Below are 19020 nucleotides of genomic sequence, written 5' to 3'. Positions count from 1 at the left end.
AATTATAATTGTTGGGCAAATTCTTGCATCTGTCCTCAAGAGTGTTAAGAAAATCTAGCCCTTTGCTTCAGTGCCCTATAAACAAGATAATCCCCTTGGCCACCCTCCCCCCAACTTGCTTCAGTGTGTGCAGCGAGTTCAGTGGGATGCAAGCCCACATGACAGCTGTTTCACACTTACTTAGGATGTGAGCTACCATTTCAAATTACATGTGTATATGGCTTTCCCTGCAAGGAGGAGAACTTTGCTCATTATCTGAATAAGTTTTTGTCTGGTAGCAGCTTTAACAGAGACTCTGGGCTGGGTTCGATAATTGTGAGTGTTGATTACGGGGGCTGCTTTTGGTCTCCCAGCAGTTCTTTGAAAAACCATTAATTTGATCACTTTGGGTGGAGAGTTTAAGGGAACCAATTGTAGTTGGCTGCATTGTGTTTGCCTGGCTCCCTTTTGAGTGTTTTGAGACTTGGGGAAATAAAAAAGTAAAAGAAACTACTACCAACAAAGATGCCTTTATAATACAGTCTAGCCCTGAGCAGGGGGAGCTGAGAGAGAGGGAGACACAAGCACTACAACAGGGAAATTTTTTCTGTGCATGTTGATTACTTGTATGTGGTATTGACATTGTCTGCGACTTAAGTCCCATTATGTGTCTAATTATGGTGAATGCTGAATATATACTCACAGCCTTAACTAGATTCGGCCCTTGAAGCCTGCCTCCTTCCCACCCTACCCCCATGTTTTCATTCAAGGTCTAGAGGGATTTTCACTCTGTAAAAGGTACCACTAATTCTGATAAGTCTTTACATTGTTAAGGCACTCTAAGCTTTCATAATATTGTAATATATACTATTTCATTAGATCTTCTCAGTGACTCTGAAATAGGCATGGCAGATGTCACTATCATAATTGCCATTATTGTTGTTGTTATTTTAAATGAGGAAATTGAAGTTCAGAAAAATTGTATAGCTTCTTAAAGATTACACAATGAAAGGCAATAGAATTGCAAGGCAAAATGGGAATAAAAAGGGAAGGGAAAAAGAAAAGGAGGGAAAGATGTAACAAAAATTGGTTGGCTATTAAGTACCAAATGCTTTACATATTGCTTTTCTCTCCATAACAATATATTAGATAAGCATTCTTATTTTCTCCTTTTTATGGATGAGCTGGAGCTCAGAAAGGTTGAATACTTTGGCCAAGATTAGTAAGAGGTAGGGCCAGGATTCAGACCCTGTTCTATCTGACTTCAAAGCTCACAATAATCTAGTCTACACTACACTATACTATTCTACACCATATACCACAGCGTGCTAGTCTATACCACAGGATGCTATTCTGTATTGTAAAGCATTGTTAACTGGAATCCAGAGCTTCTGGTCCTCTGAGACCTAGATCCATGCACCAAGGTTTAGAAAGAATTAAAACCGAGAATTAGGAAGTTCACCCCAGGTTGGACAATAGGAGAGCCCTCAGAATTGAGGAATTTGGAGACTTAATTTAGCTCCACCACTGATAGACTAAATATTCTAATGGAAAGTGAATTTATGAAACTGTGTGATTCAGTCTGTCCATATGCCCCATAGGTACATGTGGCTTTGTAATAAGGCCTCTTTCAGCCTCATTTTCTCATACATAAAATGAGGATAACAGTAGCTACCTTATGGCCTTAGCTACTTTGTTGTATGTATCCAATTAAGTGATGTTCATAACCTTCTGAGTGGGTGTTCATTAAATGTAACTTCTCTCTCTCCACACTCCTTTTCTTTCTTTATTGGGTATTTCCCCCCAACTCCTCTTGCCAACTCTTCCATTCAGGACTCTATGAACATGGGGTGTTTTTCACTCCCTGCCTCTAGGATCCATGAGAAGAATAAATGAGTTGAAAGAACGCCAAAGGCCTGGCCTAGTGTCTGGCTCATGTAGGAATCAATGATGCTAGTTGTGAGGCTGGGATGGAGTATACTTCTGCAGTGCTCTGAGAGTCTCTTGTATTTTATTCCAAGGATAGAATAAAATAATCCATTGTCCTGTGATCTTGCTGAGGATATCAATTACAGGTGTTTGAAATTTTCTTCTCCTTGTACTTTCTCTGTCTCCTCTGAATTTCTGCATTCTGTTGATTTAAATCTCTGTTTTCTATGTTATAGACGGCCCTTAAATGTTCCAGGGGCAAGCAAGTGAATTGTTTCTGAGATTCAAGTGTCCTTTTTGTTTGTTTTTAAAGGAACATAGTCTAAGGTCTGTGTTCATCTGAGCCTAGGAGATGGATGCATAGTCCACCCTCTCCTGTTAAATGGAGTGTTATCTGGTTGGTGGATTTTCAAGGCTCTTTATATCTCCTTCAGCCCACTCATTTTATTACTGCTTCCTTGTACTTAGTTACATCTCCTCAAAAGGTGTAACAGCAGAGAAAGAGGGGAAAGATGAAGTCTATTTATCCTGTTACCAATCAGTAGTTGGTTTGAAAAGGCTCAATGGAGTTAGAAGGAGATTTTTGGCACATCTGTAACCTTTAGTCACTTATGACTTGTGTGACTTTTGTTGATAGTTGAAAGTCAGACTGTATTTTATAGGGCACTTGATGCAATAGAGATAATTTGAAAGTTATAGCTGTATGACCATGGCAATGGTTTCACAGGTACAAACGTTTCCCCAAACCCATCAAGATATATCCATTAAATATGGATAGCTTTTTGTTTGTCAATCATGCCTCCATAGAGGTTTTTAAATACATAAATATTTGTTAAAAATTGAAAACACTTTTTTACATATGAGCTTTTGGTGACAGTTTCAAAAATAAAGTCTTCAAATAGTGATAGAACTGCTTTCCAAATGAGAAATTCCCACATTAGTAAAGGAGAAATAGCATCTCTGGTTAGAAATGGGAAACTGAAGCCAAAGTAAGAGTGAACTTATGCATGAATTGACAAGTTTTATTTCCAAGTGACAAACAAAGTTATATAATGAAAGATGTCTTTTCTCCTTTTTTTTCTTTCCTTTTTCTGATGTTCCTATGACTGAATTCATTTGGCAGAACTATTTCCGAGACACCTGGAATATCTTTGACTTCATCACCGTGATTGGCAGTATCACAGAAATTATCCTGACAGACAGCAAGGTGAATGGCTTATAAGATCCATGTCTGTAAGCTTGGTCCTGGAGTAGCATTTTTAAAACTCCTCTGTATATTCAGTCCATTTTTAACCCACCAAAGCAAATGCGTACCCCTCTAAGTGTTGGGAATTTACTCCCTCGCTGCTGGGCATTAGCCAGGGAATGCAAACTTGGGAGTGGCACTGGATCCCCGGGAAGGCTTTGTTGATTTGCATGACTCAGGCAGCAGACCTCTAATGGGGTAGGTGGAATAGACAGTGTCAGAAGAGAGCTAGTATGCATAGCATTCCACTGGATTCTCAAAGGAGGCACAGTATCTTTGCCCTCAAAGTTCACAGACCTGTATTTTTTCCATAAACTTGTTCCTTCTAAAGACGACTTGGAGAGCTTATGGTAACTGTCTGAATATCAGAGGGCCAGTGTGCGCTAGAGGGGTTCCTAGATCTGCTCTTTTTGGCATCTAAGTGCAGACTTCAGACCACTCAGTAGAAGACTAGGGAGGCTGGTTTTGTGTGCAGGGTACCCTTCTCAGGTACATCCTTTACCCTTCTAGCTGGGGATACAGAGCAGGCATGGGAAGGCTTAGGAGATGGGCCTCACTGGCCAGCCCATCAGCTGGAATTGGGGTTAACAAAGACAGAGACTGTGTCCCATTTATCGGAATGAGGGATAAATACACAAATACTAGTGCTTAGATTTTTCTAAATTACCATAATGTTCCTAATTATATGTTTCCTTTTTGTCCACCAGCTGGTGAACACCAGTGGCTTCAATATGAGCTTTCTGAAGCTCTTCCGAGCTGCCCGCCTCATAAAGCTCCTGCGTCAGGGCTATACCATACGCATTTTGCTGTGGACCTTTGTGCAGTCCTTTAAGGTAAGAGGTACAAGCAAATCCTCTCTGAGGGTTGTCATATCAGACAGCACAGCCAGGCAACACTGGTGTCATTACCCAAGTCCCTTCACCTCTGGGAAGCTGAAGCTAGTAGAATGGGTGTTTGTTAGAAGCATTCAGTAAATACTGCAATTCTTAGTTACAGCACAGCGTGGCTTGACTGGGATCAGCTTATGTCTACTGGATAGAATCTTATTTTAGAAAAACACCTTGACTTTGTGACTCAGGCATCCTCTCTGTCTGCTGAGGCAGGGGACATGTTTTATAAGATGTGCTTCATCCATAGAGATTCCAGACAGTCCTGAGTAACCCCATCCATGTAAAGAGCCAGCCATCTGTAGTCAGATGTCCTCTGCATTTTCAGGGACTTTGGGTGTTTTTATTTCACATGAAAGTTTTTCAAAGGACTCATTGGGTTGTGTTTCATAGAGAGATGATTCATACTTAGCCCCACCTTTGTCTTCATCAGCGTTTATTTCCTGTGCCACTGAACACAGGGTATACTAATGGCCACCTCTGTGTCCTACAAATAAATAGGGACATCTGGGCAGGTTAATATGATGTGTTTCCTCTGCACAGTCTCGTGGAGCTGTACAGAGGTGTACATATGATAAATATAAGTAAAAAATTGACAGCTGAGACCCAGACTTTGAGTAAAAGTTTCTTAAACATACTTAAATATCTTTGGGCTCTAGCAAATATCATAAATTAGTTGTTTTTAAGCTTTGGGGGGCCTAAATGTTGTTCAAATGCCTGTTCTTACTAAAATGAGTTTTTCAGTGAATGTGTTTAAAAATAAATTTGATGGAATTAAGTGACTCAAAGATGAGAAATTATGAATTCACCAAATTGACTCTCTTATTTTAATTATGTATACAGTTTAATGAAAAATTAAGCTAAAGAAGGCAAGCCAGTGAATTCATGGTTTCTCATCACTTGGAAAAGGATTTCTCCCCACATCCATCATTACTGATTTACTTCTTCATCGAGGACCTGGGATTTTGAGATGTGAGATCAATTTTAAGGATGTTCTGGCTCCTAGGAGCGACCTTGACATTTTTTATCATATCCAGAGCAATTGTTTGGCGTAATGACTCCCACGGAGGCCTCACTTCAATGAAAACTATTTTTCTAAAGTTAGATATGGAGGATAAATCTAAAACCTTAGTGAGAATTTTCTGAGTCTCAGGTGATTTTTGGATTTAGAATTGGAAACACAAGATGCTTTTAAAACCTTTTTTTTTTAGAGGATTGCCCAACAAACTTCAGTGGTTAGTCTCTTAAGAAATATGTGTCATCCTGTCATATTATCACAATCACCAAGTCTCTGAGAAACCATATACTATTGAGGGCAAAGAAAATATTGTCAAAAATTGATGGCCAAATGGTTGGCTTATTCCAGCAAATACTACAGAGAACAGGGAAGACAGGTGAATTTGCCTCCAGGTGACACTGTGTTATAGATAGATATTTCCTTTTCAGAACAGTTCTGCGACACAGTATGGAAGTTTGATTTTTAAAAGTCAGATTAGCAAAGGCTACCTCTGCAAATAGAAAGCAGAGAGCCACACGATATAAACAGCATCGCCATTGCCTATACCTCCCCCACCCTCCCCTAAACAGCATCCAGTTTTCTACCTCTGACCCCTACTCTAGAGTTCTTCCCTCTTTTCCCTTGTGTTAGAATGTATAAACATGACAAGAAAGGAAAACAGAATGAATCTTTGCTTTTCTCCCTACATTGGGTGTAGGGAGAGATAAACTAGGGACTAGAGTGGAGACAGTAGAATAAGGGCAGAAGGTAAAGATGAAAGGTAGCAGCACTGCAGGCACAAGAAACCCTGTCTCCTTCCTTCTGGCTTTCTGTAGAAGAGGTCCACATTGCCCATCAAAGTGTAGCCAACCCCCATCACAGAGCCTAGGAATCAACACTTCATTGGAGAGGGAATTCTCCCACCCGCTTTCAGTTGCATTTTAATTTTAGCCTCTCTTCAAGTTGTAAATAGTCTCATAGGGCTCTTCATTTTGTTAGTGCTGTTGAAAAGCTCTGCCCTGCTCATGCAGTCTGAAAGCCTCAATTGATCTCCTGGGATTCATGGTGTACACAATCAAGACAGGATGGAGACTCCTCGTAGCACTGTCTGCCAGGGAGCTTAGTGGATGGTAAAGAAGAGGGACTTCTCTGGCAGCGCTGAGATCAATGCAAAATTACAGTGTCCCACTCTGGCCCCAAATCCAAACTGTCCTGTGTCTGCATCCTCCTCCAGCACCAAGACCAGTTCCCTGCCTCACATCTCCTTGCCTTGACCCTTACCTCTAAAACTGAAACGTTATCCGAAAGTGGCAATAAGCATGCACAGTATGGAATTTTGTGCCACGTGGCTTCATGGCAGAGTTTTTTGGTGGCTAACTTACCAGGCTTTTGCATGAAACATAATAAAATGTCAGGAGACTTAAACACTGGGAAATGACATTTCATCAGAAAATGAATGACCTTTCTAGGAACTTACAAACAAGTGAGACCCCAGTCATTTCACTTTGATTCCAGATTCTTCATTATGGGTGCCACTTTGGGTATGGGAGTGGGAGGGGGTAATACAGGGATTTGGAAGCCAAAGCTAGGTGCTTCATATTTAATTTGCATCACAATTGCTAGGTTATTAATTTTCTGCATGGCAAGTGGGATGAACCCCAAGCCCAGGAAGTTTTCCCAGCCTTCCTTCTAGATATGGGCTATATTTATGGGTGAGTGAATCTTCCTGATAAAGGTAAATTTTAAGCCTCCCTTTGGCCAACTGTTTACCTATCAGAGGACAAGCATGCCTGAGAGAGTACTGCACCTCAAAACAGAACAACCCCAGGGAATAGGGAGTCCCAGTCTCTGTTTGCATTAGCCTCCGGGCAAGATCCTGTACTGCCGGTGACTGCAGGTTGTTGAGCTTGGGTGCTTCCTTTCTTTGATTAACGTCTTATCTCTGCTTTCCTTCCAGGCCCTCCCTTATGTCTGCCTTTTAATTGCCATGCTTTTCTTCATTTATGCCATCATTGGGATGCAGGTGAGCTGGTAAATCAAGGGCCTGGTGGGGGACAGCTGTTACCCAGATAATCTCTGGCTTAGCAACCTAAGCATGCAAGACCTGAAGATGCTTTGAACCCCTTCTTGTCTAAGGGTGCTCCCCTGAGGTCTTGTCACAGTGTGACCTTGGGAATTTCACATGCGCAGTGGCTCCCCATTTTAGCTTGCCTAAGTATTCAGGGTAGTCTGGTACAGGGGCTTCATCTCAGGTGTTCAGATCATAGTGCTAATTCATAAGCAGCTGGGCTTCTGTGGTGACAGCCATAGAACTAAAGCAAAGATGACACCATTGTTCTTAGCCAGAAAGATCCCCCAGGAGACTAAGGAGGGGGATCTCACATCAATCTATTTCTCGGGATCTCTGGTATTTTGACTTGGCCTAATAGAAGGTCAGATGTTAGTTCTTCCTGTATATGGTGACACCAAATCACCACATATAGTCATGGCTGTCTTATAGAGTCTTATACTTACACAGTCTTGACTGGCTGAGATTTATGCCCTAAGATACATCACTGTGAACAACTCATGGAGTTCCTGACAGCCCGTTCATTCCTAGGGAGACTCAGGGGCCACATTCCAGCTAATTAGGCCATGCGACTTGTTGGACAGTTCCCTTGTTTTCCCACCCCAGGTATTTATGCAGGTAGCCAGAGGCCTGCTAAGCAGAAGCAGCCAAAGGATCTTTCAAAGATGATGGTTGTTCTTGGTGGGTGAATTCCTGCTGTAAATAACCAGCAGCACATCCCATGAACCTATCTGGTTGGAGACACAGGCTTTCTGCTTGTCTCCAGAGGGCTAACTTTCTGACTTGGAGATATTGTGACTAGATCCCAGCACAGAACTTCGGCTATGTGACAGCCTCCTGCAGTCAGGCAGTCTGGCTGCCTTGGGCCTGCCAGCTGCCTTCCCAACTGTGTTGCCACCTGGAGCTGCTGCTGGAGTGTCCTAGCCTTGCTGTGTCTGCAGCCTTTTCCAGAGCCTTTCTGAAATGTCTCTTCCATTCACTTTTCTCTCTTGCCTGTACTTCTTGGTTTCATTCTTTAACTCTATTACTGGAGAATTTTGTTCTCTAAAAATACAATAGAATGTCAAGTGTCAAAATGTGTGAGATTTGGTTGAGAAGTAGTGAGTTCTCCTTCACTGAGGATATTTCAGTAGGAATTTAATGATCATGTTGGCAGTGTTGGAAATAGAATTCCTGCTGAAGTTTCATACTGGCTTTGTAACGTCCATGAAGTCCTGTCTAATTCCAACATATTTGATTCTGGAATTAAAATATTCTTGAAGAGCCAAATGAAAGCTTGATTTAAATTATTTTTTCAAAATTTATTTTTTTATTGATATATAATTGTAGATATTTTGGGGTACATGTGATATTTTCATGCTTGTATACAATGTGTAATGATCAAATCAGGGTAATTGGTTTATCCATCACCTCAAACATTTATATCTTATTTATGTTGGAAACATTATAATTCTTCTTGTCTGGTTATCATTAAGTTCCTTTTGCCTATACTCAAAATAGTTCTTACCCCTTTTCATCTTCAAACAAAATAAACTAGAATAACACCATCTCCAGTACTGATCTGGTATGAATATTGTTGATTCTGATAATGGTGATAATGCTATTTATCATTATTTAAATTCCTTGGTGTACAAGACACTGTACTAAATGTATGCATAGAGACAGAGTGAGGGGGGAGAAAGGGAGGAAGTGAAAGGAAGAGAGAGCGAGCATGTCCAGGCAAGACATATGACTAATGTTTTTGAGTAATGTGAATACGTTTATAGGTGAGTTTCATTGTCTCCATTGATGCTTAGCATAGTTAAGTAACATATAACATGCTCAAGTTCTCAGACAGTAAGTGAAAGAGATGAGTTGTAAATCAGCTCTGTCTGCTCCCTAGCCCATGTTCATAACTCTATACTGTCTCTCATCCCACCAGACAAGCAGACACAAGTATTTATTTTTACCCTGTAGTTGGAGGTAGAAGTTGTTCAATTATGAAATTGTAGTCTTCACAATAACTGTACAGTCTCACATCTTATTCCCCTCAGATTTCTTTCCAAAGGGTAATAGCACTATGTCCATTCCACAGAGACATGAATGACATTTCTGCTATGACTTGCTTTGAGCTGGCCATCCCAATCCTTGTCTATGACAGAGACACAGCACCAAGCACAAAGCAGACACCTGAGCTTGTTGCTAGAGAGACTGTTTCTAATATAGTCACAACAAAACTGAGGGATCTGTACAAATAAACACAAGGGCAGAGACAAGCTTTTGGAAAAATATTAATAGCAACAAGGTATGTCTATGAGAAAAACCATTATTATTCCAAACTTTCAAAGGCACCTTGGAAAAAGGGACCTTTGCAGAAGAATCGGAAGTTAGAAAGGAGGAGTAACTTGCTGGGGATGAGAAAGAGCCCTGTGGCTACGTGGTGTTAGGAAGTGGGATTGTCAGCCTCAGCTCTTCACCGACCAACTGTGTGAACTTGGTGAAGTCACTGTATCCCTCTTCACCTTAACTCCCTCACCAGTACAGTGGAGGTGTTGGTTAGAGACCTTCACAAGTCTCTTCTACTTCTAAAGTTCTGTAATCCCAAGTGAAATGGATTTAAATCTATACTCTCGTGAGATTTTTCTATGAGGCCTCAGCATCCCTTCTTTCTCTTCCATACCCTATTGATGGAGGTTTAAGTTAGTGACAAGGACTAAGTGAAAAGTTGAAAAAAAAAGTACAAAAAATTTAAGACCATCTTCACAATAAATATGTGTTTTTGACTTAAATTATGTTTGTTTTGTTCTGCTTTTTGGTTTTTTTGGTAAAGATGAGGTCTCACTGTGTTGCCCAGGCTTGTCTTGAACTCCTGGGCTCAAGCAGTCCTCTCACCTCAACCCCCCAAAGTGCTGGGATTACAGGTATGAGCCACCATGCCCGGCTTGACTTAAATTATCTTAGATTCAAAATAGCTTTGGTTTCTTGGACTATTACACACATACTTTGTGCAAAATCACAGTGTGCTTTCCAGTTAGTTTGTGATTGGATGAGGTGTTTGAGAAAATCATAATGAATTCAACTCATGATACCTCCAGGAGTGTCATAGGGAAAAAAGACACTGTAAGTTGTATGTCTGTGATGAATCAGGGATAAATCATGAATTCCAAATCAAGAGGGAAGAAGAGGGCAGGAAATGTGAACAGGGCAGGAAATGTGAACAGGGCAAGGATAAATGTCAGTGCCCTCTTGGGGTATCCAGAGTTAATTAGATTTTGTTGCTTGGGTGGGATTTTTAAAATGCTACTATTTGTCTTTTTGGGGCCCTCTAGCTTCTTCTTCTCTTTCCATTCTTCTCTGCTGCTGCCTCACTTGCCACCTCCATTCTCCCTGAGAGACAAGTAGTATTTGGGTTTTGAAAAACAGCGTTGAGAACAAATTCCCAGAGCAGGTGTCAGTGGGAGTTACTTGAGCAAAATAGCTGGGGGCAGAGATTGTTCCTCAATTGCACATTCTAAAAACTGTGAGGGGGAGAATGTGTTCCATTTAGCATACATTGGATAAACTGAAGCATGTTCAATGCAGGCTGAAAATTGTCTCAAATGACTGGAAAAGTAACCCAGTAAGTCCTCGATTGTCTCAACATTGACTTGTGAGAATAGGTCCTGATACCTGAAATGTGGCTAGGGAAGGAGGGTGCATGTGAAAGCCTCCTTTTCATCTGAAGAGTGGAGGGGTTGACCTTGGCTCCAGGCAGTGCTGTGTCTGGGAGTTCATCATTACTCAGTCTCTGTGGATAAAGATCTCTGAGTGTTCCCTCTTTTGAATGTTCACAGCGATTACATTCTAAGCTCAGTAGCCAACAGCAGATCAGCAAATCTCATTCCGTCACCCAGAATCTGCCCAAAGCCATTTTCTGTTTTCCTTTTCAAAGTGCCCAGTTGGCCCGACTTTCTCCATCCTGTTGGCCTGGACTTCATTTTAGCTCCTGCATAAATGTTTCCTTTTGGATGGGATTTGGGTCTGTTGGATGATACATGTAGACATATGTAGATATATGCATGTGGATGTATGTGTTCAATCTCATAGATTCTACATTAATGACATTACAGACCTTCTAAGATGTGACTCAATGGATAGACACATATCTAAGGAAGATAGAGATGCCACTCTCTGACCTGATCTGTTTGTAAATTGCAGGGTGTCATCTGCCCAAGCCATAAATGATGTCTTCTTGCAAATTTGAATGCTCCCATCGTGACTACCTGAGACAGGAAGAGAGGGGTAGCTCCTTCTGTGCACTCCTGCTGTGAGATAATGTCTTTGACAGACGCTTGAGTACCATGGTGACAGGTACCATGGAAATAAAAGACCAGATTAGGTGTAGGAGGAACTATGTACAGGCAGAATGACTTCAAAAGAGCTTGCATTCTACGTTATGCTCGGACCTTGTTGCATGGGTCCCCTTTGCTGCACTAGAGCAGTGGAGGATAATTATTCTTGCATATCAGCCCAAAAGCACAGTGTCCAGCAGCTCTCTGGGTCTGAGTTGTCTGCTTCAGGGGTAGGTCATCGGGAAGAGCCATGCAAGTGGCTTTGCCAACCCCCATGTACTGGACACATCACACAGCTTGATAATGCTCATTGTTTTCTGTTGTTTCTCTCCTCAAGGTATTTGGAAACATAAAATTAGATGAGGAGAGTCACATCAACCGGCACAACAACTTCCGGAGTTTCTTTGGGTCCCTAATGCTACTCTTCAGGTACCTGGATGCGTAACTGTCATAGCTGGAGTTCTCCTGATGGAGGGAGAGAGAGTTCGTCTGCCTCTTCCTCCCATTTCCCTTTGTATCTTTATTCCACTTCCTTTGCTCCTGTCAGTAGAAAGGGGGAACGGGCAATGTCTTTGCCAAACTGCCCCTATAACATTAGAAAGTTTTGTCTTGTCTACAGCCATACCACCATGAATGTGCCTGATCTTGTCTGATCTTGGAAGCTAAGCAGGGTTGGGTCTGCTAAATACTTGGGTGGGAGAAAATTTCATCAATGTCTTTGGCTCAGCAGTTAATTTGCAAATTTTAACTTCAACATGGCCTGCAAGGGTTTGGGAGGGGGGATGTCAGGACAGTGTTTGCAGACCAGATTCCACTTAAGGGCTGAAACCTTGGATAGCCAGGTTTATGCTGGGTCTTAGAGAATCCCATGACTAGTAGCAGAGACCCCATAAAAGATGGAGACGCAGTGGATGGGGTAGCAGAACCCAAAGCAGACCTCAGTGGGACTCTTTATCTCTGCATGGAAAGCACTAGAAGGGGTCAACTGGGTAAAAAGGGAGCCTGTTGGGCCCAGACAAGAGTAAGGATGGGGAAATTGGGAGAGAGGACCAAGGATGTGATAGGATCTGCAGACCTGCTCCTGCTAACCAAAATGTCTCTTGGGCTCAGGAGTGCCACAGGTGAGGCCTGGCAGGAGATTATGCTGTCATGCCTTGGGGAGAAGGGCTGTGAGCCTGACACCACCGCACCATCAGGGCAGAACGAGAATGAGCGCTGCGGCACCGATCTGGCCTACGTGTACTTTGTCTCCTTCATCTTCTTCTGCTCCTTCTTGGTGAGCAACATTGTGCTCTTGCCTTGCTTTGTGGCCTATCCCATCCTACCCCTAACCCTCTGATACATAGACCAGAGATGTTTGCTTCAGTGTATGTTTGTGCTTCCCTCCCCTCCTCTCCCCCTCTCTCCACACCCCCACCATGCACACATTCACACTCATGCCCACACCCAGGTTAAGAACTAGATCATCCTCTGGATAACTCTTGGAGATTAGGGTGCCCGTCAGACTCCTGGATGGGTGACTTTCAATGACTGAGAAAAGTCTTTGTTGCTTCTAGGGAAAGATTGTTGTGAAAAGGGAAGGTGAGCATATTTAAGTGCATTGAGCTTCATATCGAATCTATGGACACACAGAGTAATCCTTTGTCATACCTCAGGTATTTTATCTTATAAGTAGGTCTATGGATATCTTTGCTTTGGGAGATTTTTGAAGTGCTTGAGAAAAGGTACCTTGAAAATGCAAGGTTATAGCATTGATAAGAGTAGAATGATGATAATGGAATAAATGTGGTTCTCTCTTGACTTGTAATGTTATTACATTTGATGATAATTGACCAGCTGATAGATGAGAAAGAAGGAGATTGCTTGATTGCTTTGGGTGTTAGTAAATATTGAGTAGTATATGTGCAGCACACCCACCTATAAAGTGGTGGGAAGCCCTACGTGCCTCTTAAGTCTCTTTTGGAGAAAGCGTGACTCAGCACACCCACTTCCAGAAACTTCTACCCTGCATATCAGACAAGCAGTGATAAATAGAATAATCAAAGGGCCGGTTTAGTGTTTCTGGTCACTCTGAAATTCCTCAGCTCAACTACACTGCTAATGCCACTGGCTGTACAAAAACCTAAAGCTCAGACAGTGATGCCACTGAAAAGTGGTCAATTTCATGGCCATGCATCAAAAAGTGAATTAATTGTCTTATGTCCAGGCATTGCTACCTTGCAAGTGATCCCAAGGGGACTGAAACTTCCCACATGTCCAGCTCTCCAGTGAGGGGGGTGGGCTACAGAAAGACCATTAAGTATTGCCTGTAGGTCAGTGTGGCAGGGAAGGAGCTAATGGGAGATGTGGGCAGCCCACGCAGTAGTCTTGGCTTTGTTCCTCTGCTAGCCTTGGCCAAGACACTTTTCCCTTTATAGCATCTATAAAATGGGAGAAAAAAAAGACTTAATAATAGGAACATTTTATACACAATGAACTGATCCATGTGTTTTAATACACTTCCTTCTTATGTATGTGAAAGGTTTTTCAGTAAAAAGAAAAGAATACACAACAGTATCTTATTTACAAATATGGAAGTATAATGTATAAAGAAAAAACCCCCTGAAATTTAGAATAATGCTATTGATTGGAGTTTTCCATTTATTCACATCTTCAGCACATTTTTATTGAGTGGCCATTGTGAGGTTCACTCTCAGCAAGGCCCATCCCTCAGTCACCAGTAGTCAAGGGGTGAAACCAGCTCACAGCTTCCAGGAATCGGTGCTCACTGCTAGGGTGAAATGGAGCAGATAGAAGCGCATATGGACATCTTACTTTTATCTTACATGGTTTAAGTGTTTCGTAATAAATATTTAAAAGAAACCAAAGATATAACTGGAAATTAATTAGAGACCATAAAGGTACTTTTGGAATTTTGAGACAGAGGGTGCTGCATAATTCACATTACTGTTATTTTTAATGAGGCTATATTCAGTACGAGATGATCTGCTTTCAGATCTATATGAGATTGACTTTGTGACCTTGGACAAGTCACAGCTTCTCAACTCAAACCAGCCACTCTACAGAGATTTACTGATGCCCCTACGATATGCCCGAGGCCTTGTGCTGGAAGCTAAGAACAAAAATGTGAATCCAAAGCAATTCTGTCCTTGAAGGGTGATGGTAATTAAACCTGCCTCACAAAGAGTTGGAGCAAGCATAACAACAAGTAATAGGTGTGACTGCACACGCTACACTCTTAATGACTGTACAAATGAAAAGCAGTAACAATGCTAATAGTTTTTGTTGACATTAATAATAGGTACCCTGAAAAGAGTACAAAAGAAATGTCTGGATACATGGAAAACCCTTTATAGCCCAGGCAGTAGTTGAACAAATTCACTGTGGCTCCAACCTCAGAGGCAGAAAGACAGGCCCATGTTGGGATTAGGTTCGCCTGCATGAGACAGAAATCTCCAGATAACAGTGGCTTAACCAGGAGGGATGCTGATTTCCCTTCCACATCAGTGAAGTCTGGAGGAAGGCAGGCAGTCTGGTTATGGTGTTGGGGCCCCAGACCTACTCCTGCTTTCTGCTCCATCACCTCTGTGGTGTGTCCCTCATCCTCATGGAAGAGAAGACACCTAGACCTCCAGCCATCCATCTCTACTCTAGGCAACAGGAGAAAAGAAGGAAGAGAAGAGTCTGGCTGTTAGGTATGACCAGCAGTCTCTGTATTGTAGAAAGACTCTAACCATGTCCTTCCTCCACACTGTTTCCTTATCCTGTACACCCTGTCTGCATATCTGGCACCTCTGTGCACCTGGCCACTTGGCCTGGGGGTCCACAACAGAGACTCCAGTTTTCCCACCAGTTGTCATCTATCAGGCAGGACCCTTTCACTTACAAGAGACAGAAAGCCCAGCTAAATCTGCTTCAGTAAAGTGGGATTTTACAGGCTCCTGTAAATGAGGAGTCCTGGGGCAGAGCAGGCTTGATACGGGGCTCAGATGATATCACCAGGTCCAGGTTTCTCTCTGTTTACAGATCTCTGCCTTCACCTTGCTCCATCCTTGTGAGTGCAAATATCAACATCCCAAGATGGCTGTAGCGGCAGCTCTAGACCTCACATTTTCACACATTTAAGAGCAACAGGAAGACCTATTTTGCCCAGAAGGTTCAATACCATTTTATTGGTTTTGATGGGATCACCAACCACTGTGCCCAGGGAAATGGGGTTTAATGACTAGTTGAGGCCTGGGTCACAGGAGGGTATGCCCCTGAATCTCACTAACTGAGAACAGCCAAGAACCTGGGCTAGAAATACAGTGAATGGGTGAGCAGGGCAGCCAGGAAACAAGGAAACAGTGCTGTTGAACATCAAGTCCTGTTGATTCTACCTTTGTTAACTCTCTACTCTGGTCCGTGCTGTCGTCCTGCCCCTGGTAGATTCAGGAGTACTGCAACATCCTCCCTTGGTTTCCCACCCACCCTACATGCTGCTACCAAGAGTTCTTTCTGAATGCAAATGTCCCTTTATCTCTCTCCTCTCTAAACCCCTTTAGTAGTTCTTGTTGCTTACAGAACAATCTAGATCAGTGGTTGGCAAACTATAGCCCTTGGGACAAATCAGGTTTACCACCTGTTTTGTATAGCCCGTGAAATAATGGCTTCTACATTCTTAAATGGTTGAGAAAAGAAAACAAAAGATGAATGATGTTTCATGACGTGGAATTACATGGAATTCAAATTTCAGTGTCCATAAACAAAGCTTTACCAGAACACAGTCATGTTCATTTGTATACAAATGGTCTGTCTGGTGCTACAACAGCAAAACTGAATAGTTACAGCAGAGATCACACAGCCTGCAGAACCTAAAATATTTGCTATCTGACCAGCTCACTGATCCTGGTCTACACTCTTTAGCTCTGTGTATGAGATGCTTCTGTGATCCGGCACGTGGATCCAGCTGCTCTGCCCTCCTTGCAGATCCCTGACTATTCCCTATCCCTGCATACCTCTGTTCTGGCTCCTTTGCTAAAACACCCTCCGTGCCCATGTCTATATGGTGAACAGTACTCAAACATCAACCCTCTTATACATTTTTTCTTCAGCCAGGAGAAGTTGCCTTCGTAGTCTTTTCTGTCCCCACTGGAACCTGCATGTGCTTCTTTCATGGCTCTTAAAATTTGTCACATTTGTATGTTTCCATTGCATCACAGTCTCTACTCAGTATCAAATAAGTCTTGAAGAGCATTCAACTAACCACATCTAGTGAAGCCCTGCTGTGCTGTAAGCCCTGTGCTAGGCATGGGAATATACCTCTGGACAAGAACTTTCTTATCTCACATCTCTGGCACCTGAATCTCTGTTTGGAACATAGTAGGTGCACAGTAAAGGCTGGCTAAACAAATAAGTGGAAGAGTAGGGACTTAGAAACTGCTTAAAAGCCAAGAACAGCTTAAAGTCATCACAACAGTAGGCTATGCCATCAACTCTAAAACATCTTACCAGTTGTTCTTTGGGCTGCTTTTGTGGAGCAAGAATGAAGGGAGAGGCTGGGGAGGAAGGTTAGCATCTGGCCTTGACTTCCTCTAGCCCTCAAGAATGTTATGGCTGCTGCTGTTCCCTCTGCTGCCACAGTAACAATTAAATAAATGGAACAGATAATAAAAGTGACTGTGGGGTACTCTACAAATATGAAGTGGCATAGAAATGTAAAGTAAGAATGCTCACACAATGAAACTGTGGTACAAATAATGAAAACGTGTTGCATTCAGCAAGATCAGTGGTGCTTGAGCTAGGAACTTCAGGCCTACAAACTTTTGAATTCTTTTATTTGCCCTGAAGCCTGTTCTTCTGCTTCCTGAGCTCTGCTTCAGGTTTCCCCTAACGCCTCTTCTTCCCCTTGTGCTTCAGATGCTCAACCTGTTCGTGGCCGTCATCATGGACAACTTTGAGTACCTGACTCGGGACTCCTCCATCCTGGGGCCTCACCACTTGGACGAGTTTGTCCGCGTCTGGGCAGAATATGACCGAGCAGCATGGTGCGTACGCCCCTCGGCCGCCCCAGCGGGGCCCAGAGCAAAGGTCTCTGGAGTTCCCAGGGAAGAGGTTGGAACTGGAGCCACCCAAATGCCTGCCTGTTACAGAAGGAAAGGAGATTCCTCTTGATTGTGGCCCATGGAAGAGGCTCTGGTATCAAGCCAGTCACCAAAGACTTCTGTATCCTCCTTTCCCCTCTCTTTCCTTCTGTGACAGGGTTTTCCCTTTCTGGGCTGGTCTCATCATCCAGTCCTCACCTCAGATTATTTGGGTTCAATCCCAAGAGAAGTTTCCAGTAATCTTTTTCTGCCAATGGTTAGTGGACTCCTTTGAGTTATCAGGGGGTTTGACAAGGGTTTTTGGCCAGCTGGACATCTGGCCACCATGATCAGTGACTGTGAGTGTTTTCTCTTTCTCATTCCTCTCAACAGATACAGTTGGATATAACTCTGGAATTATTTTTTAAAAACCAAACAAGTTGTTCTTCCAACTGTTCCCTTAAACATTTGTGGATTTTTATTACATGGAACTAAATTAAATGGTAGGAATTGGTGAAGATAACCTCTTTACTGTCTCTTTTGCTGTTTAGTAGTCCTGAAGTGATAGCGTGCCTTCTAGGCTCTAGAGCAGGGATTGGCAAACTACATCCCATGGGCAAAATTCAGCCCATTGTCTGCTTTTACAAATAAAGTTTTATTGAAAGACAGCTCAACCATTCGTTTACGTATTGCCTCTGGCTGCTTACATACTACAAGGAAGAGGTGAGTGATTGTGACAGAGATGGTATGGTCCTCAAATTTGAAAGTATTTACTACAGAAATATTAGGTTGGAGCAAAAGTAATTGTGGGCCATTTTTGCAACAACCTATATATTTTACTGTCAAAAAATTTACTGCCAAAAACATTTGCTAATCCCTGCTTTAGAGTATAAAGGAAGGATTTTGGCCCTCATGGCTGAGGACAAGGTGAGAGTTCTATGAATGCTCACTCCAAAGGAACTGTTGTGTTCCAGGTCATTTTAGCTTTCGGGTCTTAACTCACCAATCCTCTATCCATTCTGGTCCCCCTCTGAAAAATACTACAAGAAATGTTATCCTTCACAGGCATGGACCAAGTTGCTTCCACCTGGAACCCCTTTCATAATCAGAGACTTTTCCCAAAAATCTATCCTCTGGTGAGGCTGTTGAACTTGGGTCACTGTTTTAGAGACTAGAAGGGTGAATCAGAATTCTTTCCTTCATTAATTATTAATGACTTAGGGTACAGAGTTATCTAAATCCATTCCTATTACAATGGCTGAGCAACAGCTTTTTCTTTCTGGTCTTACTTTCTAGTAAATAGATCTTAGAAAGCAATGGGCAGTGTATTAGAGGAGAAGGCAGCCAGGCCTGCGTGTCTTCAGCTCCATGGCCTTGGACAAGTCACATAACCACTCTGGGCTTCTTTACCTGTAAAATGGTGATCGTGATACCTACATAACTTGCAAGGTGGTTGTGAGGATGATATTAAATCGTGTGTAACTGTTATTATAATCAACAATAACCACACGGGAATGATAATTGGAATGTCTAGAAAATCAG

General features: G+C 42.4%; 1 protein-coding gene across 1 annotated transcript in view; it reads left to right on the top strand.

Moving 5' to 3' along the window:
- The window catches only part of LOC100456069 (voltage-dependent R-type calcium channel subunit alpha-1E), a 338487-nt gene that overhangs the window by 292532 nt on the left and 26935 nt on the right, over positions 1–19020 (top strand). Inside the window, exons 31-36 of the mRNA XM_054524611.2 lie at positions 3032–3115; positions 3862–3987; positions 6996–7061; positions 11754–11845; positions 12527–12692; positions 17315–17442. Of these exons, the coding sequence (XP_054380586.1) occupies positions 3032–3115; positions 3862–3987; positions 6996–7061; positions 11754–11845; positions 12527–12692; positions 17315–17442 (662 nt within the window). The remainder of the gene's footprint in view (positions 1–3031; positions 3116–3861; positions 3988–6995; positions 7062–11753; positions 11846–12526; positions 12693–17314; positions 17443–19020) is intronic.

The sequence above is a fragment of the Pongo abelii genome, chromosome 1 (genome assembly GCF_028885655.2).
Source record: "Pongo abelii isolate AG06213 chromosome 1, NHGRI_mPonAbe1-v2.0_pri, whole genome shotgun sequence".
NCBI classification, from domain to species: Eukaryota; Metazoa; Chordata; class Mammalia; order Primates; family Hominidae; genus Pongo; species Pongo abelii.
This window is presented reverse-complemented; position numbering and strand designations above follow the sequence as displayed.